Raw genomic sequence first — 27,325 nt, 5'->3', positions numbered from 1 at the left:
AATAACAAAAATGACATGAAATGATGATAATATATGAAGAAAAATATAACTGTATAAAAAGGCATACATCAGCAATGGCCTGATCACAATAAATAAAGTATACAAGTTGCCAAAAAACAACACATTATTACATGTGAATTGATTGTATAACAAAATAATAGAATACTGCACTTCTAAGACTTATTGACATTATTCTGTAGCAAAAAAATGTTTATAGGCCGATACTTCTTTAGTGGTCTACGTTTCAGCACTGATTGGAAGATATGGTAAAAATTGTATGTCAATAGCACATGCATGGCACTAACAATCAATTTCGTATTACAGGGAGCAAAACATGCTTAAACAACACCATTCAGTTGGGTCGATCATCCCAACAGCTGAAGCGACTGCAAAACCAAGTTGCTCTACTAACTTGATGAATAATCATAGCCATTGATTAACCAAGTAGGTTAAATCAGTAAATCACACATGGTCAACGGAGGGAGGCAACCTTAATTCAGAATCAGTGGCAACCAGAAAGCAAACCTACTTCCAAAGTAACATTGTTCAGCGCAGCACAAGAAATATGAGCTTATTCACGTTGCAAAAATAGGAGTAATAAGTACGGTCAAATGGAACAACAAAAATAACAACCATGTAATTGTTGTCTTAACATACTTAGGTTTTCAAGCAAATTGGTGGTTTAATTGATCCTGCCTGTTAACGTGTTCTTGTTGCCGGCCACTTGAGGCAAGTGCTTCTTTAGCTTCACGAATGTTGTCCCGGGACATCTCTTCATTAGCTGCCGGAGGCGGAACTGTTCGTGTACGTCAGTCACGATTATCTGTCTCACCATACCGATTGTGTGCTGGAGTTGGAGTTTGTGTCTACACTTGCACCTGAACAACAAAAGATTACCATTTGAGACAGAATTGGAACCGGAAGTTGAATGAATCAAAAACACGAAACGTGATGACAAGACAGGAAGTTTGTTCAGCTCTAAGATTGTCACAGCTTTTACTGTTGTTCTTTCAGCTTCCTAAAATATTGTACAGTCTGAACACTGAAATGACATAGAAAGATCAGCTTTGCAATTTCTTATGATGGTTTACAATTTTACATACAAATTTTGACCTACTGGGCCTTGTAAGTGATTGTCTTCCGTTCATAACCTTCAATCTAGACATATGGCATTATCAAAATTTTAAGAATAGAAGTTACCTTTGCTCGTGGGCATAAGCTCATTATAATATAATATGAGCACATCAATGAAAACAAACTCTCAAGGGTTCTTAATAAGCAGTGCCGAAGTTTGGACTCAGGAACTTGAGCGCAAAGATCACTATATGTAAATCTGGAAAGGAAATGAGAAACATATTAGAGAGGTGAGTATTCACGAAAACTTGTATGTTTATCCTTGTAGTTTGTAGGCACAAAATTCCCTCTAGAAAGCTGAGGCAGTCTTATGTGTACAATATGTACTAAATGATACGTAGTAGCATACATCTTATACAAGTTTAGATGATCAGAAATGATGTACATACTAAATTTGAACTGGGGTATGCAGTCAAACCATGTAGGGAGCAGACAAATACTATTTTTGGCAGTAAACCTAAATGCACCACAATCTTTCTCAAAAAAACATATAACTCTACATAATAAAATCCAGACCTACCAAACTCAAAAATTTTTTTTAGAAATTATATGTAAATTATGAAGCATAACCCAACTAAGCTCACAACTTCAGTTAAAAGCCTTGACACCTATCAAACATTGAAACTCAGTCACTAAGGAGATATTTTTAGGAAATAACCCCATATAATATGTAAGCACAGAAAAGTCCATAGGTAATTTTTTTTGTCTGAGTAAAGTAATCCATAAAATTCAAAACCACGTACAGTTATATTTAAGCACAGAACACAATGAGTGGAACCAATATAAGTGCTGAGTACTGAGTACATACTTATTTCTCTCAGTATTATTTCCAATCTCCTGTAATTATTTTCCAATTAGAAAAAGGATAACATCACATATCAAGAAATTGGTCTATTAACTGGTTGAATCGAGTACCTCTTCCAACATTTCCATCATGACAAAATGAGTCTGAGAGAGTACCTCTTGCAGAAAGAAACTTACAGCCGGTCGGACCGAGAAGCAACCTAGGCGAGCAGGCCGCGGACAAGGCGACACGGTGCAGACCGCGAGGTTACTCTCCAGCAGAAGACGCCACCGGCGCTGACGCCGATGCCACCGGACGCAACGGCCGGCTCGACCGCGCCGGGGCAAACTCGTAGATCTGTCGCAGTTGCCGTTGGGATACCACCCAGTCCACCGGCAGCCAGCCGGGGCCCGTTGTGCCAACCTCCGTTGGCCCGAGATCCGCCACGGCGGCACGCAGATGTACGCCGGGGGCGGCACCGTGCGCGACGACCGCAATATTGTGATTGGTGCCAGCCACATGTAGTCGGCTGACTGAACCGCAACGCAGCCAACCAGGCTGACAGCAGACTCCACCGGGTCGGTCTCCAGTAGAAGACACCATGGCCACCGATGCAATCGGTCGCAAAGGCTGCATCGCGGTGTGGCAAGGTCGTACACCTGCCGTATCCACCGCGGGCAGACCACCCGGTCCACCAGTAGCCGGACAGGGTCTGCCGTGCCGACCTCCACTGGGCCAAGATCTGGCGCGGCGTGCCGCACAGCCTCGTCGGGGCGGCGGCATGCGACACCACCGCTAGGCACGTGCAGGCGAACCGAAGGAGGTAGAACGCAGGCAAGCAGAGCGGGAGCGAGGAGCGAGCCACAGCGGCGGACGAGGAGGGAAAAAAGAGCAGGAGCAGTGGGAACAAATGAACGAAAGCGTAACCAGAGCAAAACGAAAAAGAAGGGAACACGGCCGTAGCGAGGAAGACGAAAAACAACAGAACGCACCTGCAGCGAGGACGAAACCGACGACTGAGCGGGGAGGATCGCGCCGACGCAATGCGCAGAAGCGAGGAAGAAGCCCTGCAAAAACCAGGCCACAACATTGAAAGAACAAGAACATGACTAAAACAAAAGGATAAAAGCAACCAAGCAGCGAAATCTTGCCCACAATAAACCAAATCGCCGACCTGCTCAGCCGGCCGAACCCATCACGAAGCAAATGGAGAGTAGGGAATGGGAAGCAGAGTAAGCAAATGCAAGCAGCAAGCAACCAAAAGAACCAAACAGAAGAGCGGAGAGAGCAAGGAGAGAGACGGTGGAGGCAAGAAAAAGGCGAGACCACTGACGGGAAAGAAGGGAAAGCATAGCCGAGCAGAGCACGGCAGAGCAAAATCGCGAGCGCAACGCCAAGCAGCCGAGATTGACGATAGGGACCAGCCATTTAGGTGGGCCACCTACCAGCAGCCGCTACAAGCTACGTGGAACGTACCCCACCAACCAGTCTGAGCAGGCGAACCAATCAGATGCAGACACGAAGCAGCCCCTCCCTAGGATGCAGCGACCAAACCGAGGGAGAAAACAAATCCAAAACCGGAGACATGCAAAACCAATAGCTGAAATGCAGGACCCACAAAGGCTGGACCGATATGACAGTGGACCAACAGGCAAAGCAGCTTGTACCCAAAAAAAAGTCACTTGGGAAACTACACCACTCACAGCAGTGTCCAACAGGCAAAACAGAAGCCTAGCCTGACATAACAGTCCCCTCGCTTCTCTACCCGAGCACACGGCAATTTGGGAATGAAAAAAGATACCCCTACAGTTCCAGCCGACCGTACAGAAACCGAGGAGGCATCCAACCAGGCGAGCATGGAGAAACCAGGAAGGAATCGCTACCGTCGCGAGGAAGAGAGGCGGGTCCACAGGGCAGACAACACAGCAAAGGAGCGAGTGCATGGTCAAAAACCGGCACTGTTCATGTCCTACTGGCACTATTCATTTCCGATGTGGCTGGCATGCGCGAGCGGCTGCCCAGCGCGCACTTAATGTTTTCTAACAAGAGGCAGGAAACCCCACCCAGCAGTCACAGGGAGCAGCGTGGACCAAGCGCACGCAGGAGCGAAAAGCACCACCAACAACGTGGCAGCAAGGCGGCAAGGCCACGATAGCGTCGAAAGCTCTGTAAGCGTCAAAACAGGGGTGGCTTTAAGATTTTAAATAATGCATAAATGTTTATCAGATTTTTCGTGAATACTTCCCAGCTTGCCAATTTTTCCAGATATCACTTGCAGTGATCCTTGGCAGTGACTTTTTTAATGGAGTTAACGGTTTTGGCCCAGTAAGTACAAAAAGGCCTTCATTTTCGTTATCTTAGTATAACGTTCATCTATTTTTTAGGATGTAAGGAGTTTATCATTATATTTGAAATGGTTATCTTTTAAATATTCCAGGAAACAGCATGCTGGCTTGTTAAGTCTGTAGGGGACAATTAAATTCTTCATCAATTTTTGTCTAACGAGGTTAAAGCTACAAGAAAATGTAGGGGGAAAATATTGGAAACAAGGTGGATGACATCTGCCCCAAAGCAAGTTCCTACGGTAAAAAAAATAATCTGCTGTGGTTTTTGCTAAAATTATTTAAGTAGTTAGCTCTGTTGAAAACATGTCATGGACAGGATAAGAAATTTTCATTTATGCACTGCCCTTATTTTACAGAGATTGGAATGACCCAAGACATTGATGGTCAATTTCGTGATGTAATAAATGCATACCTGGAGCCAAAATGTCACTCGCCTTATTCGGAAGCTGTACAGAGGTAAAAGAGTTTGTGGAAAACTACTTCACCATATGGTTTATTTGTCTCAGATAGTCAGGTTCACATTCAGCCCCAATTGTTAAAATGATGCTTTGCTTTCAGTATGTGTTTGCCTTTTTTTTCTTGTCACTTTTGGGTGATTCATGGGGAAATGATAATAGGCAGTTCATGGGAAATGATAATAGGCAGTTGCTAAATGGTTTTGTGTTGAAGATTTGTTTCTTCTATCTCCATAGGGTACGTGGACAATATCCATTTTTTTGCCCACAGCTTCAACAAATATGTAAGGAATATTTTGATTGGAGCCTAGAGAAAACTGGTATTTATGAAATCATCAACTGTTATGATCAGCTTTATTAGTTTATGCAATAGGAAGGGAGCAATATAATCTAACAATAGATATAGAATGTCCAGACTTGTTTTCTTGTATATGTCTCCAGATCAATATATACTTCCCAAGATAACTCTGAGAGAACTTCGGAGGTTTTTAGACCTTCTCTCTGCATCGTCAGCAGTAGGAATAAAGCCCTTGTTGAGTGAGGTAAAAATCTTTGCTTTGTTTGAAGCAAGCACTTTCCATGTACCTTTCTCAAGTATAATTATCTAATTTACAGTTTCTAATATACCATGGCTTGTATCTGCAATTGTAAAGCAGAGAAAAGTTCATGGGAAAGAATGTTATGAGGTTTCGTGGAGAAATATAGATGGGCTCCAAGTTTCAGTTGTTCCTGAGGATCTTGTTAGAAGGTAATAATAATTCTCCTCTCTAATCCTCTCTAATCTTGTTAGAAGGCATGTCACAGTTTTGTGGTAATGTGGCGGTCACTGCCCTCTTCTCTCTCCCTTTCCATCTCTGGGCTCCCCTCCTCTCCCTCTTCGCCCTCTACATCTCATGCTGCCACCCTGTGGCAGATCTGCACAGGAGCATCGGGTGTGTGGGGTCAACCAAGTTAAGGCTAGGAGGCTAGGGGAGTACGAGGGAGAGCGATGGCTCAGTCATGACTATGATGACGACAACGGCCCATCGCAGTAGTTGTGCCAAGGTTGTTTTTTCTATTGGTACTCTTTGCCTTTTTGTTCTCTAGGAGAGCCAACCCATCGCTTAGGTCATTTCTGTAAGTGAACTAACATGAGCGACTGTTAATGCATTACAGTTCCAGCAAGTTACCCAGAATAATTGTCCATTCTCTCTCAGCAATATGCTTAATTAGTTTAGATGCCTAATATATACTTGGTTTCAGTTATCTCCTAGCATTCTAATTTATGACTTTTCCTATCTGCATGTCGAAGAGACGGGTACGAAGCAAGAATGCATAAATGGATTTTTGCAACATATCATCAGGTAAATTTCCCATGTCTGTAGAGATATTTTCAAGTCCAATAGGAGATGTATCCCTCTTCAGTACAACTTAACTTAAAACATGATCTAATTTAAGAGTCGTTGGAACAACTGTCCCTTGGATTGCATGACTAATTACATACAAAATAGTTCCATCTACATTACAAGATCATATAATAGTTTCAACATCTTTGACAAATTACAAGGACAATGCTATATTTTGTACTCTTTAGTGGCCACTAAATAAGTGTTTCACTTCTGTTTAGCTCACTCTTTGTGATTTACATAGAAACTCTTTAGTTAATAGATTTATTTTATAGTAACCTACAGGAACATTATTTGACCTGCACTTGTAGTCGCACTATCTTTGTGAGTTTCCGCGGGGCAAAACACGGTCAAAAATTGCATCTCTATTTTTTTGGATTTCATAGGGCCAATAAGGGTGTTGTTGTACATCACTGCATGGTCCAAGAAATGGGGACATGTATTCCTCGCTGCTGTCGGCGTATCCTGTGCCGCAATGGTCGCCATCACTACTGACAGGGGGCCTCTTGTTCGCTGGCGCTATGCCAGGGCAGCCAAAGGGAGCGAGCTACCTGTGGACTTTTCATGCCAGAGTGACGAAAACTCTTACCACGTGTGGCTGGTAATTTTGTTAGAAAGCCTGCTATTCAGTTTTTTTTTTTTTGCAGTGGATAATCCTATTTGTACGGGTTATTTGATTCACTAGAGTTTGCCTTGTTTGTTTGGAACTTTGAAAAAAAAAATTACTGGTTTTTTAGGACTCTATTATTACCAATTTAATTATCCTCATTTGGTTGACAAACTAGAATGTGTCACTTATGAGAGTGTTCCTACCTTCAGTGCTTGGCTTTGAAAATTGATGTATTAACTCCTAGAATAATATTTGATCTTTTCATCGAAGTTTCTTAAGTTGTTGGTTGTACTCCATAGGCCATACTTCTCTTCATTTTGTATGTGTGAACCAGCTGGTAATCTACTAATGTTAATTTCTATAGATAAACTGTTAATTTAGTGAATTACATGGGCCGATTTATTTTTGCAGTCGATGGAGTTTGGATGGTGGATTTTGCTGGGGCCATTCATGGGATTCATTGGAGTAGCGTTTGCGAATTTAGGTGGCGGTGGCCGGTGGGTTCTTCATGAACTTGATCGTTGGTTTTGGTGCAAGAGTGGTCGGTGGCGATATCTAAATGTGAGATTGGTTCCTAATCTTACTACATTTCATCAGTTCATGCATGGATTATCTCAAAGAATTATGTTGTAAAACAAATGTTGTAAACTAAAATTACATAGTATTTGAATTAGCTAGCTCCTACGTTTTCTTGGGAATTTTAAAATAAATCTAGGCATTTTATGAAATAGTTTGGCAGGCACCCTTTTAGACTGACAAATTTGATTTTTTTAAACCTAATTTAAGGATTAAATTAGGTAATTTTAAGTCTCTTATGTCCCATGTGTTCAGTTTTGGAATCCATAAGAGTACAATTATAGAAGTATTCGTCTTTAGATTATTTTTTATTAAGTTGGGCATGTTTCTGCAGCTTTAAAGCTGCACACCCAGTAAAGTCACCCACAGAAGCCCACCTGTGTCATGCCTAACCTTTTTTTGTCCCATTCAAATGTGCCTTTTAGATCAAAATTTAGGTGACCATTCAAGAACTGAGGACCATGAGTTCTTATTTACGATGATATAGCCTGCCTCAGTAATAGTGTACAGCTGTGATTATTGTCTTTGCAGAATCGTTGTGCGCCCTATCCTACCTATACCTCTCTCAATATGAGTAAGTACCCATTTTAAATCATGCATATGCATTCAGTTTTGGCATTTCTTACTCGATTTCCTTTTATTATTTTTGAATTCTATAATTTTCTATTACCCACTCCCATATGTATTCAGTTTTGAGAATTGTAGATGTTGAATAGGTCCATAGTTCAGTACTTTCTGATTTGCCAGAGTCTTTATACATGACTGTTTTACAGCCATTATATTCGATCATAGGTAGGGGAGGCCAATCAATTACTTAAGCTGAAACATTCATAAAATTGATGTCAATCTATTTTCTAGAAGAATGGTCTACTTCTGAAAATTGATGTTTACAAATAGACGTTTTAGGGCTGTCAAATTTCACGGTATCAGTCATCAGTGAAATGTGTAAACAAGGTAGCTTTCTGTGTGATGCTCTTGCACTAATTAAAGGTGTTAGCTGTAAGCGAGTGAAGCTTTACGGTTGATGAGACGTGCACACCTGTGATTTCTGTGCTACTTTTAGCACGTTAGTCAAATTGGCATGCTAGATTCCCTGCCATAGAATGTAAGATTAGTCTTAATATTTGCATGGCCATAAGATAAATAAACATGAGAGACAGATAAGTAAAGATGAGTTACAATCAATTCTCCTGGAAGGTGGCTAGCGTAGGCACTTAGACTTTTATAGCAGCAGGCTCGTAACTGGATGGGAGGGATGAAAACGGATTAAATACGGTTGGAAACTAGCTCTATCATATTCGTTTTTATATTTTTTTTTGGAATCGAAATCGGAATCGAAAACTCAGATATGAAAACGGAATCGAATATTATCGAATACAAATACGTAGTGAATACGAATCGAAACGAATATGGTAACAAATATTAGTCGGAACATAAAAACCTCTTAAACTAAGCTTCGCATATCAATGAAGAAATATAACTTGCTATTTTTTAATATAAGTATATAACTTATCAATATTTTTAAATATAAGTGATTACTAATACTATAAAAAGAAATACCCGTGACGGTTGTGTGGTCATGGACGCCTAGACTGCTTGAAGCCAGTTAGTCAGAACCAGCTAAGGTTAACACTAGTTGGGCCGTTGAGATGGACTTCTTTACGTCGAGTTGATTTGATTGAATGGTTAATGCATAGGTTCGGATATCCGGAAAAAAATCCTGATAGTATCCGACGGATATCACCCGTACCGTATTCGTTTCCGTATCCGAATTCGATTCCGAATCCGAAAATTTTCGGAACTATCCGACCGAAACTATCCGAATCCAAAAAATGATCTGGTCGGACGGAAATTGTCCGAATCACTTTCAACCCTACTGGATGGTATGTTCCAGGCGAAGATTTCATAGTGAAAAATGTCTGTCTAGAAGGACTTTTGGGGTGATTGTTTCGCTTTTTCTTCTTCATGAAAAAAGCCAAACGACATATTTATAAAACAAAAATAATTTATGAATAAAACTTTTATATATGTATTCTTTGTAATCTAAAGGCTAATGCTGAAAAATAAGCTTCAGTGAAAAACCCAAAATCAACTCCAAATTTAAAGTTGAAAATCTAACTTTTCGATTATAAGCATAACTGTTTTTTTACCTTCTGTGTACTAGAGCATATAAAGATTGCTCTTTTGTTTTGAGTTGCGCGCTATGATCAACTAATTGACATATACTTTTAGAGTTCTATCCGTTTGAAATGTTGACCTAAACTTTTCCACTGCATATATGTAAGATTCATGAACGATGAAAATCATCAAATTACAATCCATTGTTTTTATTACGTTCTATTCATTATTGTGTGGCAATATCTACATCTTGTGACTAAAACAGTCCCAGTTTCGAATTCTTGCTGCTGTAACATTTGGAATAACTTTTCTTCTCCAATTAAGTTTTTGTTCTGTTCCATGAAACGAAATTTATGTGAATAAATATATTTCATTGGAGACTATATTGATTGCAATTGTGCCTAAACTTGGAGATAACCAAGAACTTCTTCACATGTTGAGTTATATATCCACCGTTAATTTGTTTTAGCTATCTGCTTCTAATTTTATCAGTTTCATTCAGGTTATATGATTTGGAGTCAAATTGGTTTTGTTACTGTGTAGAGGTGTGCTCTATTGTTCTGTTACTACATTAATTTGGCTTTTGAACATATATACTAAATCGTTGGTTTAATTTGTATGAATTGTATGATTGGGTCGATGTTGGTAGTTTTAAAACATTATTGTACTGGTGCCTTTCTTTGTATCCTCTGTTCTCAGACATCATCATTTTATTTCTATTTGCATGTTTATCATCAAGGTCAGCGTGTGGATTTCAGAATGTACTTGGTTGTGAAAGTTTATCATCTTTGTAGAGTTTTTCAGATTTTAGGCCGAAGTGAGATGCTATAAAAAAAACTGCCTTCTAAATATTCAGGCTAACAGTCTACTACTAAATTAAAACTGAACATATGCCTTCTAGCATTTCAATGCTATGGTTGTTTAGTGTATAGGAAAAGAGGTTGGAATTTGCAGTGCCTAAACATGTTGGGTTAGCAAGTGGAGCTGATATTTCAAATGGTATTACCCATCGAATCTTTATTCCCTTGCATGCCACAACGCCCATGGTATATGAGGCATGATAGCACATGAACTTCAAGCTTTAGTTCACCCTCCACTTCATAGAATTCGAATGCACATAGACCACCTGCACTTAAAAGGTTCTTTCCATCCACTTGTTACTTGGAATAATGGCATTGCTTTCATACTAAATAACACACTATTGCAGCAGAATTAAAATTACATACTTAATCAAAAGCATTTCTTATATTTATCTACTCTCTAAATAATTTTAACGTTCGTTAAATTTGCTTAGAAATCAATTAAGCATAATTATAAACTCTCTCAACAATTTTCACATTGGACAAAATTGTTTAGAAATAGATGCTAAAATTGTCAATGCTTAAATTTAAAGACAAAAAAACAGAGTTCTTTGCTTCTCTTCGGCCCCAAGGGACCTACTTCCTTCCCGTCCTCCAGCCGGTTGGCCCACAGCCGCTTTCTCGCATGCTCGCCCGCTCACGTCGGGTGAGCGGACTCGACCCCAGGAGGGAGTCCCGACTAAGGGGACCCAAGAGGGGACCTGACCTCGGAAGCGAGGGTCTAGGCAGGGGAGCCGGCCTTGGTCAGAGCTTGGGTGGCCTCGAGCCCTAGGTCCCGGGCGGAGGACCCGACACCGGGCGGTCCTGATCCTCGGAGGAAGGACCGACCTTGGGTAGCCCCAAGCCTTGGGCGGAGGACCCGACACCGGGCAGCTCGGGGTAGCTTTGTGTGGGATTTACGAGTGAGCGTATTAGTTCTTAATCCACATCATACTACTATATGGCTTCTCGGCTGCATCCTCTAAAGATTGACAATATTTTAGTATACCCTAATTTCCATCTATTTGTTATTTTTCATATTTTTAGTTTGTTCTGCCCACTCCTATCTCATAAGATTTGTAGCAATTTATTGGTTGCGCCTGTCCACATGGCGCGCAATAGCACACCCCAATCTCTAGCAATAGGGAGATGGTCCATATATATTAATGATGTACTCCTTTCGTCTTTTATATGTTATCGTTGACTTTTAGGTCTATGTTTGACCGTTTGTTTTATTTAATATATATAAATAATTAACTTTTTATTATAATTTAATTTATTATTATATGAAAGAATGCATATTTATAGTCAGCTATAACAGAGAGAGATGGGCTATATATATTAATGATGTAGTATATATTTATGTATAACTACTCACTCCGTTTTTTATATAACGTCGTTGACTTTTTAGGTCATGTTTGATTGTTCGTCTTATTTAAAAAATTATATGATTATTAATTATTTTGTTATAATTTGATTTATTATTATATGAACTTTAAGTATGACTTATAACTTTTCATATTTGGATTTTTTTTAAATAAGATGAACGATCGATCTAAAATTAATAACATCATATAAAAAAAGAGTATTATATAAGTTGCTTCTATATTAGCTTCTGATGATATATAAAGATTTTAGAGCTAGTATCGGTCACTTCTAGTGACCTCGTCGTTATTGGGGTCGCCAAGTTTTCATGTGACTAGAAATAATCAACAGCCTTTCGGAGGCGAGAACTCTCATTTTATGTTGTGCTTAATTATATGTTTTTAGTAGTTAACCTCTCTGAACCTTGCTACTCAATGTTTACATAAGCACGATAATTGGCTTAAGTGGTTCTCCACCCACATGGGAATGAAATGACAGAAGCATAGAAAAGGATAAGGTAGCGAGGAGACTAAGTCATCATGTGTGGTAGCAATACCAAACCAAATACATTCAGTGGGAACCTAAACTAACCCCTGACTAAACTTTTATTTAGGGTTACCAGTGTTATCCTTTAATAATATAAATAATAGGATAGGGGCCAAACAGTTTCCTCGAACTTGACTAGATCTCATTGGTTAGAAAGCAGTAAAGTTAAAATTCACCTTTATTTTGTGAAGATAAGGATACCAAAAAACTTGAAGCTCACGAATAACTCAAGATTGACTTGTTCTAGGCTCGACTCGAGCTTGGCTCGAGCTCCTAACGAGTCCGAGCTAAGCTTGTGCCAAAGCTTGCGAGCATTGTCAAGCCGAGCTCCAGCTCTAAATGAGCCTGACTACTTACTTTATTGTTTATTTACTAAACTAGTATCAAATATGTCATTTGTATACATCCACATGCTGAATTAACTTTGGTTGACATCATATTTTTATCTTCATTTTTCTCATCTTTCATTAACATGGCTAATCAAGATATTATTCTTCAAATATATGTTATATCACTTATGAGCAGAGTGTGATAGTCAAGCTCGAGTTGAGCCTGCATCAAAGCTCGAAGGTTACATAGGCTTGACTCAAACTTGTGTTGAGCTCGAGCCTAGGAAGACTAGATCATTTGAGCTCGACCCATTGACAGCCCTAAATAGAGGCAAGAGAACCTCAAAATCGAGCTACTTCCTTCTTCCTTGTCTCTATCCATTTCTAGTGCAGTTTCTGAGAACATCTTCAAGAGACTTCCTATTTGACTTGTCATACCAAAATTTAGCAATTATGTTGAAAAATTATCCTTCAAGAGATTACCTATTTGGCATGTCATGCCATTTAAATAGCTAAACAAGCTTATTCAATGGCTAAATCTGGCAAGTCATTCTTACATACAACAGGATTGCTATATATGGATCCCACATGATTAGGCTCACAAGTCATTCTCTCGGCCTTTAGGATTGAGTGGGGATGGAGAGTCTATTAGAGTGCATATCAATTTCGAGATAGAATTTTTTACATAAATGACTAAATTAAGATTTGGAGAGTTAAATTTTAGTTATTCTCTTGGAGATGCTATGAGTTTAATAGAAGAAGAGCACTCCCCTTCATAACGCTTCTTCTGCAAGTATTTTGCTAGTGATATTTGGGCAAAGCTGGTAGGGAACTGCAACCAAAGATAGTTCTAGTGAGTTCAGACTTTAGACTCTTCCTTTCATCCATTAAAATGAAGCACTCATACTTCGCACCTTCGGTTGATTGTTTGAATGCCTTCGGAGGGACAAGAACTTGTTAGTTGTAGTTGTTCCAAACTTCCAATGAGATAAGTCGCTTCTTCATTTCCCTTAATCTGTCAACCCAAGCTCTATCGGGCATGGCTTAACTCATCTCCCTAGTCTCATCATCAACAAAAGGTTCTCCAACCTACGCTATCCATTCTAGTGCGCCGTCTTTCCCAACTCCATGAATCCTCAAACATGCACCAACCAAAATCAAGTGCAAGAAGCCAACTGAACATTCTTTAATTCCTTTTTAAATTGAAAATACTAATGTCCATGGTCCACTAAACTCTGACTTACTGTCGCATTGTCACATGTCCTCTAGGTTTGAAGGGATGTAATGCATAACTACCCGCAATAGCGTTAGTGCGCTCAATGCCTCAATCCATTGCTTGTTATCGGGCAATCTATTGGGTTTCAAGGATAGCATGTTATGTCCATCATATTTCCTCTGTACTCCTCCTGCTTCCATAGACCCCCTACCTACTTCCTCCTCTTGCTTCCCTAGATTCACTACCATTGTCATTGTCATCTTCATTGTCGCCCACCTCAATCCAGCATCATGCCTTCACGCTGCCTCACCTTCTCCGTCTCCGATGGCTCATGATGTCAGATTCATTGTTGCCACCTATCTAGTTGCACAACCTTGCCCTAGCCCCACCTCTCATCCATAGTATCAAGTGGCTTTCGCCAACGGATTTGTTGCTACCACCCCAGTCTCCTAACCAATTGGGTCATCATGCCCTAGGCATAGGCCCTGCCTACTGCCTCCCTCCATCTTCGTGGCTATGTTGCTGCCACCTCGCCTCCTAGCATTTCCGCCTCCCAATGCCAATTCAGCCATCGCCCTTCTTCCTTCCCGCAACCCCTCAACATCCCGAAACATAAATCCTAAGTTTTTGTACCAAAGTTTCATCATCGTCGCCACCACTAGTAAGTCACCATCATTGTCAGCACCTACCTATGAGTTAATCTTCTTCGTCTCCTCCGGCTTCTCCCTCCCCTTTCCGCGCTCCAGTTGGAGCTTTAAGATGATTCCCTAGACATTGGATTTCAATCTGACAACTAGTAATTCCCTTTTTCTATAATTTTTTAGGCAAACCTTTTTCTATACATCACACTGGTGATTTTGGAGAACAAATGAAATGCATTTCTTGCATTCATATCTTCTTCATGATTTGTACTCTAGCTTCATCTTCAGTGACCACGAGTGATCTCTGGTGAGCCTCGAATTCTGACTAAGAAGCTACGTATTATATTTCTAGGGCTAGGGAAGATAAGAAAGGATTGGGAATTAAGGAGACGTGCGAGATGTTCCCCGGCTTAGGCCGTGTTATTACGTGGGGTAAGTAACCGGCGCATAAAACATAGCAGATGATTAGCATATAATTAATTAATTGTTATTTATAAAAAAAAACTTGAAAATGGATTGATATGGTTTTTTAAATCAACTTTCTTATATGTAATTTTTATAAAATACACACTGTTTAGCAGTTTGAGAACGTGCAATCAAAAAACGAGGGAAACTAAATTACAAAATACATGCACATAAAAAAATAAGGAAATCTGGATTAGTTAATCTTGGTAAAGAACAGGAGGGATGGCCAGGGCGGCGATGGACCGAAGGTGTCCCGGCCATGGCAGGACAGCGAGGCAATAAACATCGCATTGCACGCATAAACCTTTACCACTGAGCTACGTGTGTTTATTTTTATTTACTTAATACTTATATACTAGTTACATAGTAATTACATGCAAGTTATATTATAATTGCATATACTTGTATATTAGTTATATTCGTATGATTTTAGTAAAAAAAATTTGGGTGACTTGCCCTATTCTTTTTATTCAGTAGCTTAACACGTGCTTTATGAAATGGCTCAATCCTTTTAGCTTAGTACTCCTTCCGTCTTTTATTGACTTTTTATTGACTTTTGAGTCTAACTAGTACCGTCTTTTTAAAAAATACGTAATTATTAATTATTTTATTTTGATTTAATTTATTACTAAAAGCACTTTAAGCATAACTTATATTTTTATATATTTTTTATAAAAGGATAAAATAAGACAAACGGTCTAATGTAAATTTAAAAGTTAATGACGTTAAATAAAAAGATTGAAGGGAGTGCATTTGAAAAAATAAGATGGTGGCAAATTTTGGCGGGACTAAAGTGAGGGATGGGGATATACAGTAGATTTTGGCATAGTAAAATGTGTCTGAAGCTACAGCATGAAACAGTAGTGATTTACACCGTACCAAAACATTGATTGGTCTTATGGTACTCGATCGATCTGGTACGTCCATCCGAGATCGGACGGTTGAAAATACGCAAAGCTGGCCTCTAAAGGCATTTGATCCGGATTCAAATTTGTTGAGACAATGAGCCGGCCAAACACTTGCACAGATTTTAACGTTTCAAGCAGCCAATTTTGGGAAGGCTAGATTTTACCAAATAAGTAACTTTTATTGATATTTCTTATAAAAGCTGTTTTTTTCTGATTATTTGAAGATACGCACATACAGTATTATTATGTATTTTCACGAAAAAGCACATGCCCGTAAGTAATATCGTCTGCTACAGAGGTGAAGTTGAGCGATTTACCTGGCCTTTTGTTAAATACCTATTGAAAGCAAGAAGAAATCCTCCGTCTTCCCTCACCCTCTCGACCAAACGAAAAATAATTTATGAATAAAACTTTTACATGTGTATTCTTAGCGATCTAAAGTCAATTCTGAAAAATAAACTTCGGTATAAAAACCTCCAAAATAAAATCCAAATTTATGATTGAAAATATAAATTACTTATAAGCGTAAGCGGAAACAAAAAGATCAGGGTGCTCGTGTGTTTACAACTTCTTCCTTTTTGTTTGCAATTATCTCTTGTTTAAATTCCTAGCTTGCCCTAGAATACTAGGAAATCAACTAATTTGAAAAACTTGGGTTCCAACCTAGGCAGTAGGCTAGATTTATTTTCCCGCATTTAAGTTTTAAATGTAACCCTGTTATCTATAAATATTCATCCTTGCTTTATAGCAAAATAGCATCAATAGAGACAACCGTACTTCTTTCTTATTCCATTCCCAGTTTCACGCCAAAGGGACCAACCTAATCTACTATCCATGGAGGCGATGTTTGGTGTTTCATAGAAAAAACAAATGATATATTTATAAACAAAAAATAATTTATAAATAAAATTTTTATATACGTGTTCTTAGCATCTAAATCTATAATGAAAAAAAAGAAAATCTAACAAATAACATTGACAAACACTTAATTCTAAGAAATGCCATCGATGAGTGTGAGTTATACGAAATAATATCATACAAACAAATTTGTCTAAGAAATATTATCACCGTTATGGTTCCGTCAACTTTTTCCGTTAAGTGCTATATTATGAACAGTGTGTTTAACAGTAAAAAAAATAGATGAAAACCTAGCGACAATGACATTTCTTAGATAAATTCGTTTGTATGATGGTATTTCTTAGAACTCGTATTCGTTGATGGCATTTGTTAGACTTATACGTTTATCAATGGTATTTTTTAGATTTTCTAAGAAAAACTCAAAAATCAACTCTAAATTTAAGGTTAATAAAATAAAGACTTATAAACATAAACAAAAGAAAAAGAAAAGCCGAGGATCTAGTACTCTCGTTAGAAATACATAACTTTCACATGAACGATACAACAATTCAGAGTAAACAATTCAATGCTTGCATATATGTGAATTGTAGAAAAAGAGTGTTGTTCTCTAGACTGGGCCAAAAAAAGAACCAAAAAAACCATGATGATTACATTGCTGTTTCAAGCATTAATTAAGGTTTACTACTTTAACGGCCGTTGACTAACAAGCAGAAAAAACACAAAAACATTCTAAACATGCACACACACGCTACTGCCTACTATGTCTGTTAGTAGAACTGTCTGAGAATTGCCGATTTAGATCAGAAAGCGGAGACACATTCACACAGAGCACTGGCATAAGCAGCGCCACAGCACCTTGGCCATCTCATCCACCTGCCGGCCAAACACAACCAACGTGTGCCACTTCCTCACTTGGCGTCGGCCTCGATCCACTTGACGGTGACGAACAGCTCGCCGGACTCGACGTCGCGCAGCCGCAGCCTTGCGTCGAGAACGATTTCACCGTCCGCGTACGTCACGAAACTGTCGCAGAGCAGGCAGTTGTCGACGCTGGCAGCAACCTTCCGGAGCTTGGTCTCCCCCGTCGTCAGCCGCAGCGCTCGCCGCAGCTTCGCTGCCGCGGCCACCGGCTGCAGCTCAAGAAATGCGTTGCCCATTTTGTCGTCGTACTTGAACCGGTCCCAGTCGAACACCTCCTGCCAATGATAGCATAATTAGTAAAGAGCTACAGAGTTGTTCAAATAGACCAGACAAACGTGTATTTAATTACTCTTAGAAAGCCCCCTAAGTTGTACTTGTAGATATTAATTAACTGCACAGAGAGATGTGTGCTCGTGTTCTAATTTCGCTCCAATATTTAAATGTGGCGTTCAGTCACAAGTAGAATAATATCAATCACAACAAGGGGGCCATCTGGGGTGAAGGTTCAGTACAAGATTGCGAGGTTGGATTACTTTATAGGACTGACATCAGCTTGTGGAATAGTTGCTAGTATATTAGAGCAAGTTCAATAGTATAGTCAACTACTAGCTCCAATTCATCTATAGTTAATCTAATAGTCAATTCATACAATAGTTACTTACAAATCATTAGTATATGGTCTCACATGTCATACACACACTTTGTCTTGGAGTCCATGTGCAGCTGGCTACAAATTAGTAGTCCACCTCTCTTCTTTCTCCCCTCTTATTTCTTTAAAATATACTTATAGCTGGCTTATAGCCTGCTATTGTACCTGTTCTTAGCACCGACAAGGTGACAAGGCAGAATGTTTATGACCATTTCTCTTCTTGGTCAAGGTATCAGCAAAAGGATCATGCTGAATCATAGAGGAAAAATGTTATATGACCATTTCTCTTAACATTGGTCAAAGTATGAACAAAAAGAACATAGTGAATCATACATGAAAAAAATCATGGAAAACTAAAGGCCTGCTGAATACCATCTCCAGATGAGATCAAGGATCTTTGTTGAAATTAAATTTTGACTGGGTGAAGGAACATAGAAACCTACAAATTTGATGACTCCAGCTGGTTCTTCAATGGAGAAGGACATCTCTTCGTTCCAAACTGGATTTAGGCAGCTGTTGATGACTTTTGTCTTTGCATTCTGTAGGGCCAAAATAAGAAAGAATTACATGTCATACATGGACCCTTCAAAGACAGTAGTCAGTCAAGCACACCTGCTTTGACAGATTTCACTAGTGCTAAACCAAATTACCTGCTGGAAGTGAGCTTTCAGCATAACAAAACAAAGGTCAGAGAATGAAGGGTTAAGAACACTCGGTTTTCATAACAAGCAATAGAGATAGGAAATTATTCTTAACTCGGTTTGAATTAAACCAAGATCTATTTTTAATGCCAGGGCTTCAGTGGGTAGGGCTGCAATTTGATTAAAAAAAATTTGTCCTCTCATAGACCATTTCAGCTTAGGTTTTGCTCAACAAACGAGTACTATAAAAAAAACTAAGAGTATAGACTACCTCAAGTCAATAACATCTATTGCTTTTGACAAGTAGAGGTGTTGTGTTCAAACTAATCATATCTGGGAAGAGAAATAACACCAAATTTCATAGGGAGGAAAAGGACATAAATTTAGCTATAAAATATATTTCCCTCTAAAAGAGAGGCCTGAACATTCCAAAAGTGGTCCTACCGACAAAGACAAACGGCCAAAAGAAGTGCATCCCTGTCACGTTTAATCACAGGCAAATATCATGGCATGGTTAACATGTGACAGGGGGTGAGTTTGGCACTAATATTCTCTAATACCTGACGTTGAAAAGCACAAGCGAAACTAAAGAGGATGGTCAAAAAGCAGGGAAGTAATTAAGTCAGCCGCATCACGCCACGGCAAGCACAATCTCAGACGAAGTGGAGCAGTTCTTGTTACTTTTAGTTGTCCTATCCTTTTTTTTTCCAAAAGACCCAATTTCACCTGCACTATCAATGCAATACATATTTACTGTTCTTCAGAGCAAAATAGAATAACCGTGTTCCAAAATTATGTGCAGTTGTGTTGCATATCCTTCAAAGAAAACGTTTTCGGTATGCCTAGATACAACAAGGTTAAAAATAGCAGTTTGCTTGCGAAAGGTCCGTAGCCTAGTGGTTCAAAAAAAATAGCAGTTTGTCTCAATGCAATGAACAAAAGACACTTTGTCTGCAGCGAAGAGAAGTGCACACTCATCATCCATCTGGTCTCTTTCAAGACTGCAAAGAAGCCAAAGGTAAAAGAAAGCACGTGCTTGGACCATGGACCGCTGGACACAACACAATAGCTGAATCAATCAAGCTATCAAAGTAATTAATCCTCACTAAGCAAAGATCAATTTCCTCCTAAGAATAATCAGCCCAGCTAAAAAAAAAGAACATATGTAGTAGCAGCAGCAGCAGCTAATTCGACCGAGAAAAAGGGGAGGGCGAATGGACGCGGCAGCCTGGCGGGGATTAGAGCGGCGGGGCTGACCATGCCGGCGAGGCGGACGACGACGTAGGGGTCGCTGGAGCTGAAGTCCCGGACGGCGAGGTTGGTGCCGGTCGCCACCACCACCTTGAGCACGCCGCGGCGCGCCATCCGCACCGCCTTCTCCTCCTCCATCGCCCGGCCCGCGCGCTTAAGAGAAAACGGTCCTCTCGTCCTTGCCTTCTCCGAGAGGGAGAGGGGGAGGGAGTGGATGGCTAGCTGGCCTGGGGGAAGGAGGGAGAGGGAGAGGGAGAGGGAATGGGAAGGGATGAAGAAGACGGAGAGGAGGAGGATGGAGGTTTGTGCAGGCTGGCAGCAGTGGCCCATGGACTGGGGGTGGGGGGCGAACGCGGTGCGGGTGTGGAAGGATGACCCGGTCGGTCCGACCTGTGCGGTTCCGTCGCGTCACTGTTCCGTTCCGTCGCGGTCAAAGCCCGTGGGGTGGATTCGACATTTCGGCCGCGGACGGTTTTTTCATTTAAAAGATCGTAACGGTGTCGTTTGACTGTTGATTTTTTAACCGTTTGTTTTATTTAAAATTTTTTAAAATATAAAAATTTATATATATATATAAGTATATTTAATAATAAATAATTATGTAAATTTTTTGAATAAGACGAATAGTCGAACGTGTATAAAAAAGTCAACGGTATTAAATATTTAGGGACGGATGGAGTATATTGCTACGTCGGTCCTAATTTTAATGTATTCGTAGATTTCCTATCCCAATACTTGACTATTTATTTTATTTCATAAAATTATAAAAAAATTTAAAGATAGTCATGCATAAAGCATTATTCATGTTTTATCATCTAATAACAATAAAAATACTGATCATATTTTTTAAAAAAAGATGAATGATTAAATGTTAAATATAAACGGTGCAAAAAATACGTTCTTGATAGGATGGATGGAATAGTAAACATCAAGGACAGCCCGTCCTTTATAATTTTGATTGACAAAATTTCGTAGAACAAGTCCCGTAAGCATATAAACACTAGTTCAAGAATATTAAGTAGACTTAAAAATGATATACATAATAGAAACAAAGGCTCCCATTATTTCGTTTTTTTGGAGGAATAAGTGAAAACGCGTTTTTGCAAACGAAAAATAATTTGTAGATAAAACTTTTATATATGTGTCCATAGCGACTCAAAAGCGAAATGTGTAAAACAAACTATGATGAAAAAACCACAAAATCTAGTTAAAATTACATTCTAAAATTTAAATTTTGGTTTATAAGTAGTTGCAACTGTGAAACAATAGAGCCAAAGAGAGAAGAGGAGAGTTATTCCTCGTACAAAATACAACCTCTACGTAGAATGGGGAAAAAAAAGTTGAATGACAGGAGTGCACTGGGGCTGTCGTATAAGAAGAGGAGTAATGTTTTAAATTTATGAAAAAAATTCGAGGTACCAACCCACCTCTCCCGTAAAACTTGCTCCCATTTAGAGATTTTACTACTAAATTCGTTGTCTTTGAATTTTCCTTTACCTTTTTTTACTTTTATATACTAGTGATCATGCACAACATAGAATCCAACATCAATTAAACCGGACATATTCTCTCCAACTAATATAAATCAAACTTGCCATATTGCAAGAGTAAGCAATTATAGTATTCATAAACTATATTACTCGTGCTAGTAAAAATATCATCTAAGGCTACTGAATTAATTCAAAAAATAATTTTCATGTTGTTTGCGTAATACATGGACAGTTTCGTCAGCTGTTGCAACACAAATAATAACTACATTAGCTTGTGGAGTATTTTTTTTCTCTAAATGGCCATGATGAGCAATTTTTTTGCTGAACCAACGTATAATATCATTTACCTTGCATTAAAATTAGCATAGTTCCCATACCCATACAACATATCAAATACAGTAATCAAAACTTAATTGCACCATGAATTATTAATGCTGAAAAAATATCATCCTTTGGATTGGAGCTGAATAGAAACATAACCTATGGAGCACCAACCCCAATAGCTTATATCTTGTTTCACAAATTTGGTTATCTTGTAGCTGCAAATGTAATTGAATTTCTTTTTAACAAATTGAAACCAAGCTGCCAAGCATAAAGCAAAATACTAAGTTTCATAATTCTTATATTTACTACTTTAAAAGGAAAGTTTCGTCCACACGTCGTACATATCTGCTGCTATTCAATCCGGATCACGTGACAGGTTAATTCAATTAATGTTCAGTTTAATATCGAGTTTGCTTCATAGCTCGGTAAATAAGGTTTTTGGGTTTCAGGGTTTGATTCTCTACAAGGGAGGTTTCTGGGTTCGATTCTCCTGTGAAGCATGTTTTAAAAAATTTTAGCCCGTGTGTGGTTAGCTGGCAGTCGTCATCCCATACAACTAATTAATTATTAAAATTTAGATTTTCATCCCAAATTTCTATTGTTGTCATATTGTAAAATTAACACCAAAATGTTATTACCTAAATTAATTCACATAAATCATTATTATTCTAATTTTAGGGTAGATTATTTTGGTTACTGTACAAAGTTGACAAGCAAAAAATTCTACATATAAATATTTTATTTATGTTAAAACATTTGGTGGAGGAGGAAGAGCGCCAAAAAGCTGAAAAGCAAAAGTTTCAACATTAGCTCAACCTCGCCAATGCTTCTAATAAAGGCAAAAGAAAGATGCATCAAGAGGAGAGCTCCAACAGCAAGAGGAGCAACATCGACCATTCTCAAAACAAATGAGGAAACAATGGTTCTACTTTAGCTGATCCTTCTTATCCAAATCCATACTGTAAATTTTGTAAGGACCATGGACATTGGCAAAGAAAATGCTCACGCTTCAAGGGGTGGTTATCTAAGAAGGGTATAACTAAGAGTATTTAATTCCCTAAATAAGCTAATTATTTTCCAATAATATTTGATGAGCTAATTCAATTGCCATTGTGCATCTTAATGACTCATCATAGGAATCGAGCATTGTCCAAATGGCGGCAGTAGGATAGGGAGTGAGAACTCAGACAATAAAGAGTAGCTAGTCAAGTGAAGATTTTGAAGTGAAGGCTAATTGAACACTCCACGATTAGACTCCATAGCAGCATAATTCTATTCACTCTTCTATTAAGAGACAATTTTTTTTTGAGTTGTGTTAGAGTTAAAGTTAGTTAAAGTTAGTGTTTCTTAAACAGTGTTAGTCATGTTAGATGTTTTAAACAATGTTATATTAATTTAAATTGAGTTGTTGGCCTCATCTTCATGTGAGACAAGTTATATTAATATATCATGTGATAATTATTATAAATGTCTGTAATGATTAAAGTAAGACAATGCTAAGTTATGGCATTATTTAGCCAGACTTCTAAGGGAAAGACTGAGGTCTTATTAGTAAAAGAGACATTTTCCCTAAGATTTTATAATATTTTGTTAAGAAAAAACCAACTGAAAATTTGGTTATCTCAATAAGCAATAAGTGAGGTAACATGTTATTTACTAGGTGGAAATTGTATTATGCTTAGTAAGTGTGTGTGAGAGAGAGAGATTAGAAAGATATTAATATATGTCTGCATTATTAACTGAGAATAAAGATTTTATATTTCAGTCTGGATGCATACAAACTTGACTTCATTCGCAACAAGTTTAGCCATGCTTCGGCATGGGGAGCAATTTTGATATGCAGATTTGATGAATAATTATACTATGAATTGCGCAATAATATATGATTTATGTTCGAGTAACGACGTATGAAGTACGTTGTGAAAGATAGGTCCTAGGATTGGATTACTGACGCTTTCATTATTGATCCATACTCTGGAAGATCCTAGATGAGAGGTATAAATTTTCCAATCAATATCCCACTAAGATTGAGTTTATTTGAGCACTATAGTAAACTATAGGTCTTGTAGTCTCGGTGATGCAAAATGTTATTATGACACATTGTCTTGGAGAGCTATTTTGTTTAAATTTACTCGTTTGCTAAACTTCTAGATCAAGGGGAGAATGTTGGTTGATTTTTTCGGTTAGACACTAGATAACAGAAATAGAGATAGAGACCGATATATATAGAAATTCGAAATCCACCATGACTCTATTTACTGTGTCCTTACCTAACAAGATAACAGATTAGAGACAAGGAGGAGTTTGTTTTGGTGATCGGTACAACCTAAACTCCCTAACTATTATAAGATAAACTCTCAATTCCTACCGGCAATATAAATACAGAGGAGGAGGGGACACCCAAATCCACTGTACGGAATTCGTAACCCTAATTTTTGATCGCTTGAAATGCTGGAAGAGAATCATGAGGAAATCTCAGGGCAGGGCAGGCACGGGCGAAGCCAGAACGAAATATAAGGGGGTGCCACCCACCTGCTTTTTAGTGCTTTGAACTGGGTTTGAACTATTTTGGGTGCCTAAATTTAAATTGAGTATACATGGTGAAAATAGATGAACTCCAGTTAAAAAATTTTTGAAGCGGGTTCATGGGCACTCCCTACATATAGAGCAGCTCTGCCCCTGAGTGCAGGTATAGACCTGAAGGTCGTCGATACCAGATCAAAGAAAGAAGACATACTGCTATATCATCTGCATCTACGACAAGAAAGAACATAGAAGAGGAGAGGAAAGAACAAAGCAAGAAGATCGATTTAAATTCAATGGCTTCTCAACCAGGCCAGTAGATCAATTTAATTTTGCATTAGCAAAGGTAATCAATATTAGGCTAAGATTAGAAATTAAAGTTGGATTAGATAAACCAATAGGTGGAACAAAAAAGAAAAGGACCATCTATCAGAGATGCAACTGATGATGGTAGAACAAATAAGAGAAGATGGTGGAAACACAAGATTTCAAATCCAACCGTAATTGTTCGCCTAGCTGCCATTACGACTAAGGGGTTAATTAGAGATAAAATAATGAGATAATATAGTTCAATAGAATATGTAGAGATAAAGAGAAAATTCTAGAGAGAAACAACGGTATATTTGCCTTGCATTCCAAGTATATATCTCTTATGTACGCTATATACACATCCTATAAGGTATAGGCCAGTGCAATATACAGCAAATCTTATAATTCTCTCCATTCAATATTTTTTCACAAGGCAAACTAATTTTATAGCTCCACCCCGATATTCAATATGATTAATTGAAGGAACTATTAGTTTTATATAATCCATGAGAATGAACAAACTTTCAATCGACAGTTCACATGCATTTCAGCAGTTCCCTAGAGTTCAAATGTATCTGAGCAAGTTCACTAGAGTTCAAATATACTCTTTCAACCACCTAGATTAGTACAGCGACTAGAGCCAAATGCAACCTGCTTTTGATGGCTTGGGAGTTGGGAAACACATGAGATGGCGTGCCCGGTGCTCCCCTGAATGTTTGTGCAACTCTCTCCTCATTTCCTTTATCTTCACCACTCATGGCCTGGGTAGATGTCATGAAATTCCCTATGCGTACTTAATGGGTATTAAGATTGATAGGACCATGAATTCAATTGGCACTACGGAATTCAACTGTACCGGCATAAGGTTACATCTACTACAAGAAAACATAATTCATGTGTTAAGAAAAATACCCTGCATTAATGAAGGATTCTGAAGTCACGTACGAGCCAGGATCAATCTTATAAGAATTGCAGCACGTACCCCTTGAAATACTGTATCAAATTTGAACTAAAAATAGTAGGAAAAAATGAAAGAGAAATATCCTGTGAATAAAACACTATCGCATAATTGGGACACGTACGAAGGACTCTTATTGCCGTATCTATCGATGCATATTCACTAATGTGGAAGAGAGACGATAGGAGAGAGAAAATGTGTTGGGTTGCATGGAGTCAGCAAAACATCGACTCTTGACGCATAAAACGAGGAGACAACCAGAAAATCTGCTTTGTACGCCGACCATATGGAATGCAAACAAAGAATTAATTAGTTTATAATTATAAAGAGTCAATTTGAGAGACTGTCATTTATATAAGGAGTTTTTTCTGCTGCCGTGGCTTAAGATTCTACTATTGAACATGCTCTTAAGGGCAATTTATAAATATTTTTTTCTTTCGAATAACAATAAACTTGAAGTAGTAAAATGAAGGCTCGCCGAACTACGATAATAGTAACAGTGGTATAGTCATATTTTAAGTTTTTTTAAAAATTGACAAACGGTGTAAAACTTTTATAATAATTTGCGAGTAAAACTTTTAGATATATGTTCATAGTGCTCTAAAAAGCTCAAGCTGAAAAAGAAACTACAATGAAAAAACTCTTCAAAATCAACCTCAAATTTATGGTTAAAAAAATAAAATTTTGGCTTATAAACATAAGCAAAATCCAAAAGACGAGGATGAGTACGTGATAATCGAGTACTATCTCACAATAACTCTAACATGAAGTATGGTTTAGTCCTAAACTAATACTCTTTCTGTCCTTTAATTTAAGGGATCGTAGGGATGAATATTGACCTAACTGTGATTTGCATACTAAAGTCCACAACTCACATGTTAACAAATATAGCCCAGAAAAACGTCATGGTTGGTCTTCTAATAATTAAATAGTTGAATTAGTCAACATAGGATGCAATTTTATAATTGTTATATATTAGTACAAACTTCAACTTAAAACCCAAATGTTTTTATTACTTTAGAAGAATTAGTATTAAACCGTTGAAACTTAAACCATGCCGGTAAAAGAGCACGTGTTTTATGTCACATTTCTAACGGTCGAGAAAACATGTTCGTAAAAGCACGTGTACTTTATAAGCGTAAGGAAAAAAAATGTTACACGTGCACAAAGACTAGTATATTTGACCAGGAGATTTGGAAAGAGACGCGAGATCATCTGTGGCTGTGCTGAGTCGCACGAGAGAGAAAGTTTTAAGGCCATGTTACACATCCCCAAACAAAACCACCACCAGAGGTAATCCTCACTCCCTTCGATTCACACATTTCGAATACCAAACGGGAGCCACATAAGGGCTAGAAATAAGGTCAGCCGCACCGAATCCCGCCCTGTGAGTGGTCAATCACTCCACCCACTCTATCGCTCAGCAGGCCACATCCTCTTCCTCACTCCTCTTTCTCTCCATTTTTCCTCGTTCCATTCCCTAATCATACAATCACTTCTCTCCCCTCTCTCTCCTCACGCGCGCGCATGCACGCAGAATCCTACCAAAAATCCTAAACCCTACTGCTGGCTTCTCCGCTGTCCGTCCCCCAGGATTGCTCGCGAAGACGGATCTGACGCACATGTTCGTCTTCGGTGGCGGCCTATACGGTAATCCCCTTTCGTTGCCACGCGCAGCTGACTGA

General features: G+C 38.6%; 1 protein-coding gene and 1 pseudogene across 1 annotated transcript; one reads left to right on the top strand and one right to left on the bottom strand.

Annotated features, from left to right (window-relative positions):
- The first annotated feature begins 3,957 nt into the window (after positions 1 to 3,957).
- LOC102710724 lies at positions 3,958 to 7,460 on the top strand (annotated as a pseudogene).
- A 9,664-nt stretch (positions 7,461 to 17,124) lies between these two features.
- On the bottom strand, positions 17,125 to 20,362 carry LOC102710433 (protein C2-DOMAIN ABA-RELATED 11). The gene is made up of 3 exons (XM_006660394.3): positions 20,043 to 20,362; positions 18,588 to 18,683; positions 17,125 to 17,770 (listed from the first exon to the last, which is right to left on the bottom strand). The coding sequence occupies exons 1-3, from the start codon at positions 20,172 to 20,174 to the stop codon at positions 17,483 to 17,485; spliced, it is 516 nt and encodes a 171-aa protein (XP_006660457.1). The 5' UTR covers positions 20,175 to 20,362; the 3' UTR covers positions 17,125 to 17,482.
- Between the last annotated feature and the right edge of the window lie 6,963 nt (positions 20,363 to 27,325).

Source organism: Oryza brachyantha, chromosome 9 (genome assembly GCF_000231095.2).
Source record: "Oryza brachyantha chromosome 9, ObraRS2, whole genome shotgun sequence".
Lineage (NCBI taxonomy): Eukaryota > Viridiplantae > Streptophyta > Magnoliopsida > Poales > Poaceae > Oryza > Oryza brachyantha.
Note: the sequence above shows the minus strand (reverse complement) of the source record. Positions and strands in the feature narration are given on the sequence as shown.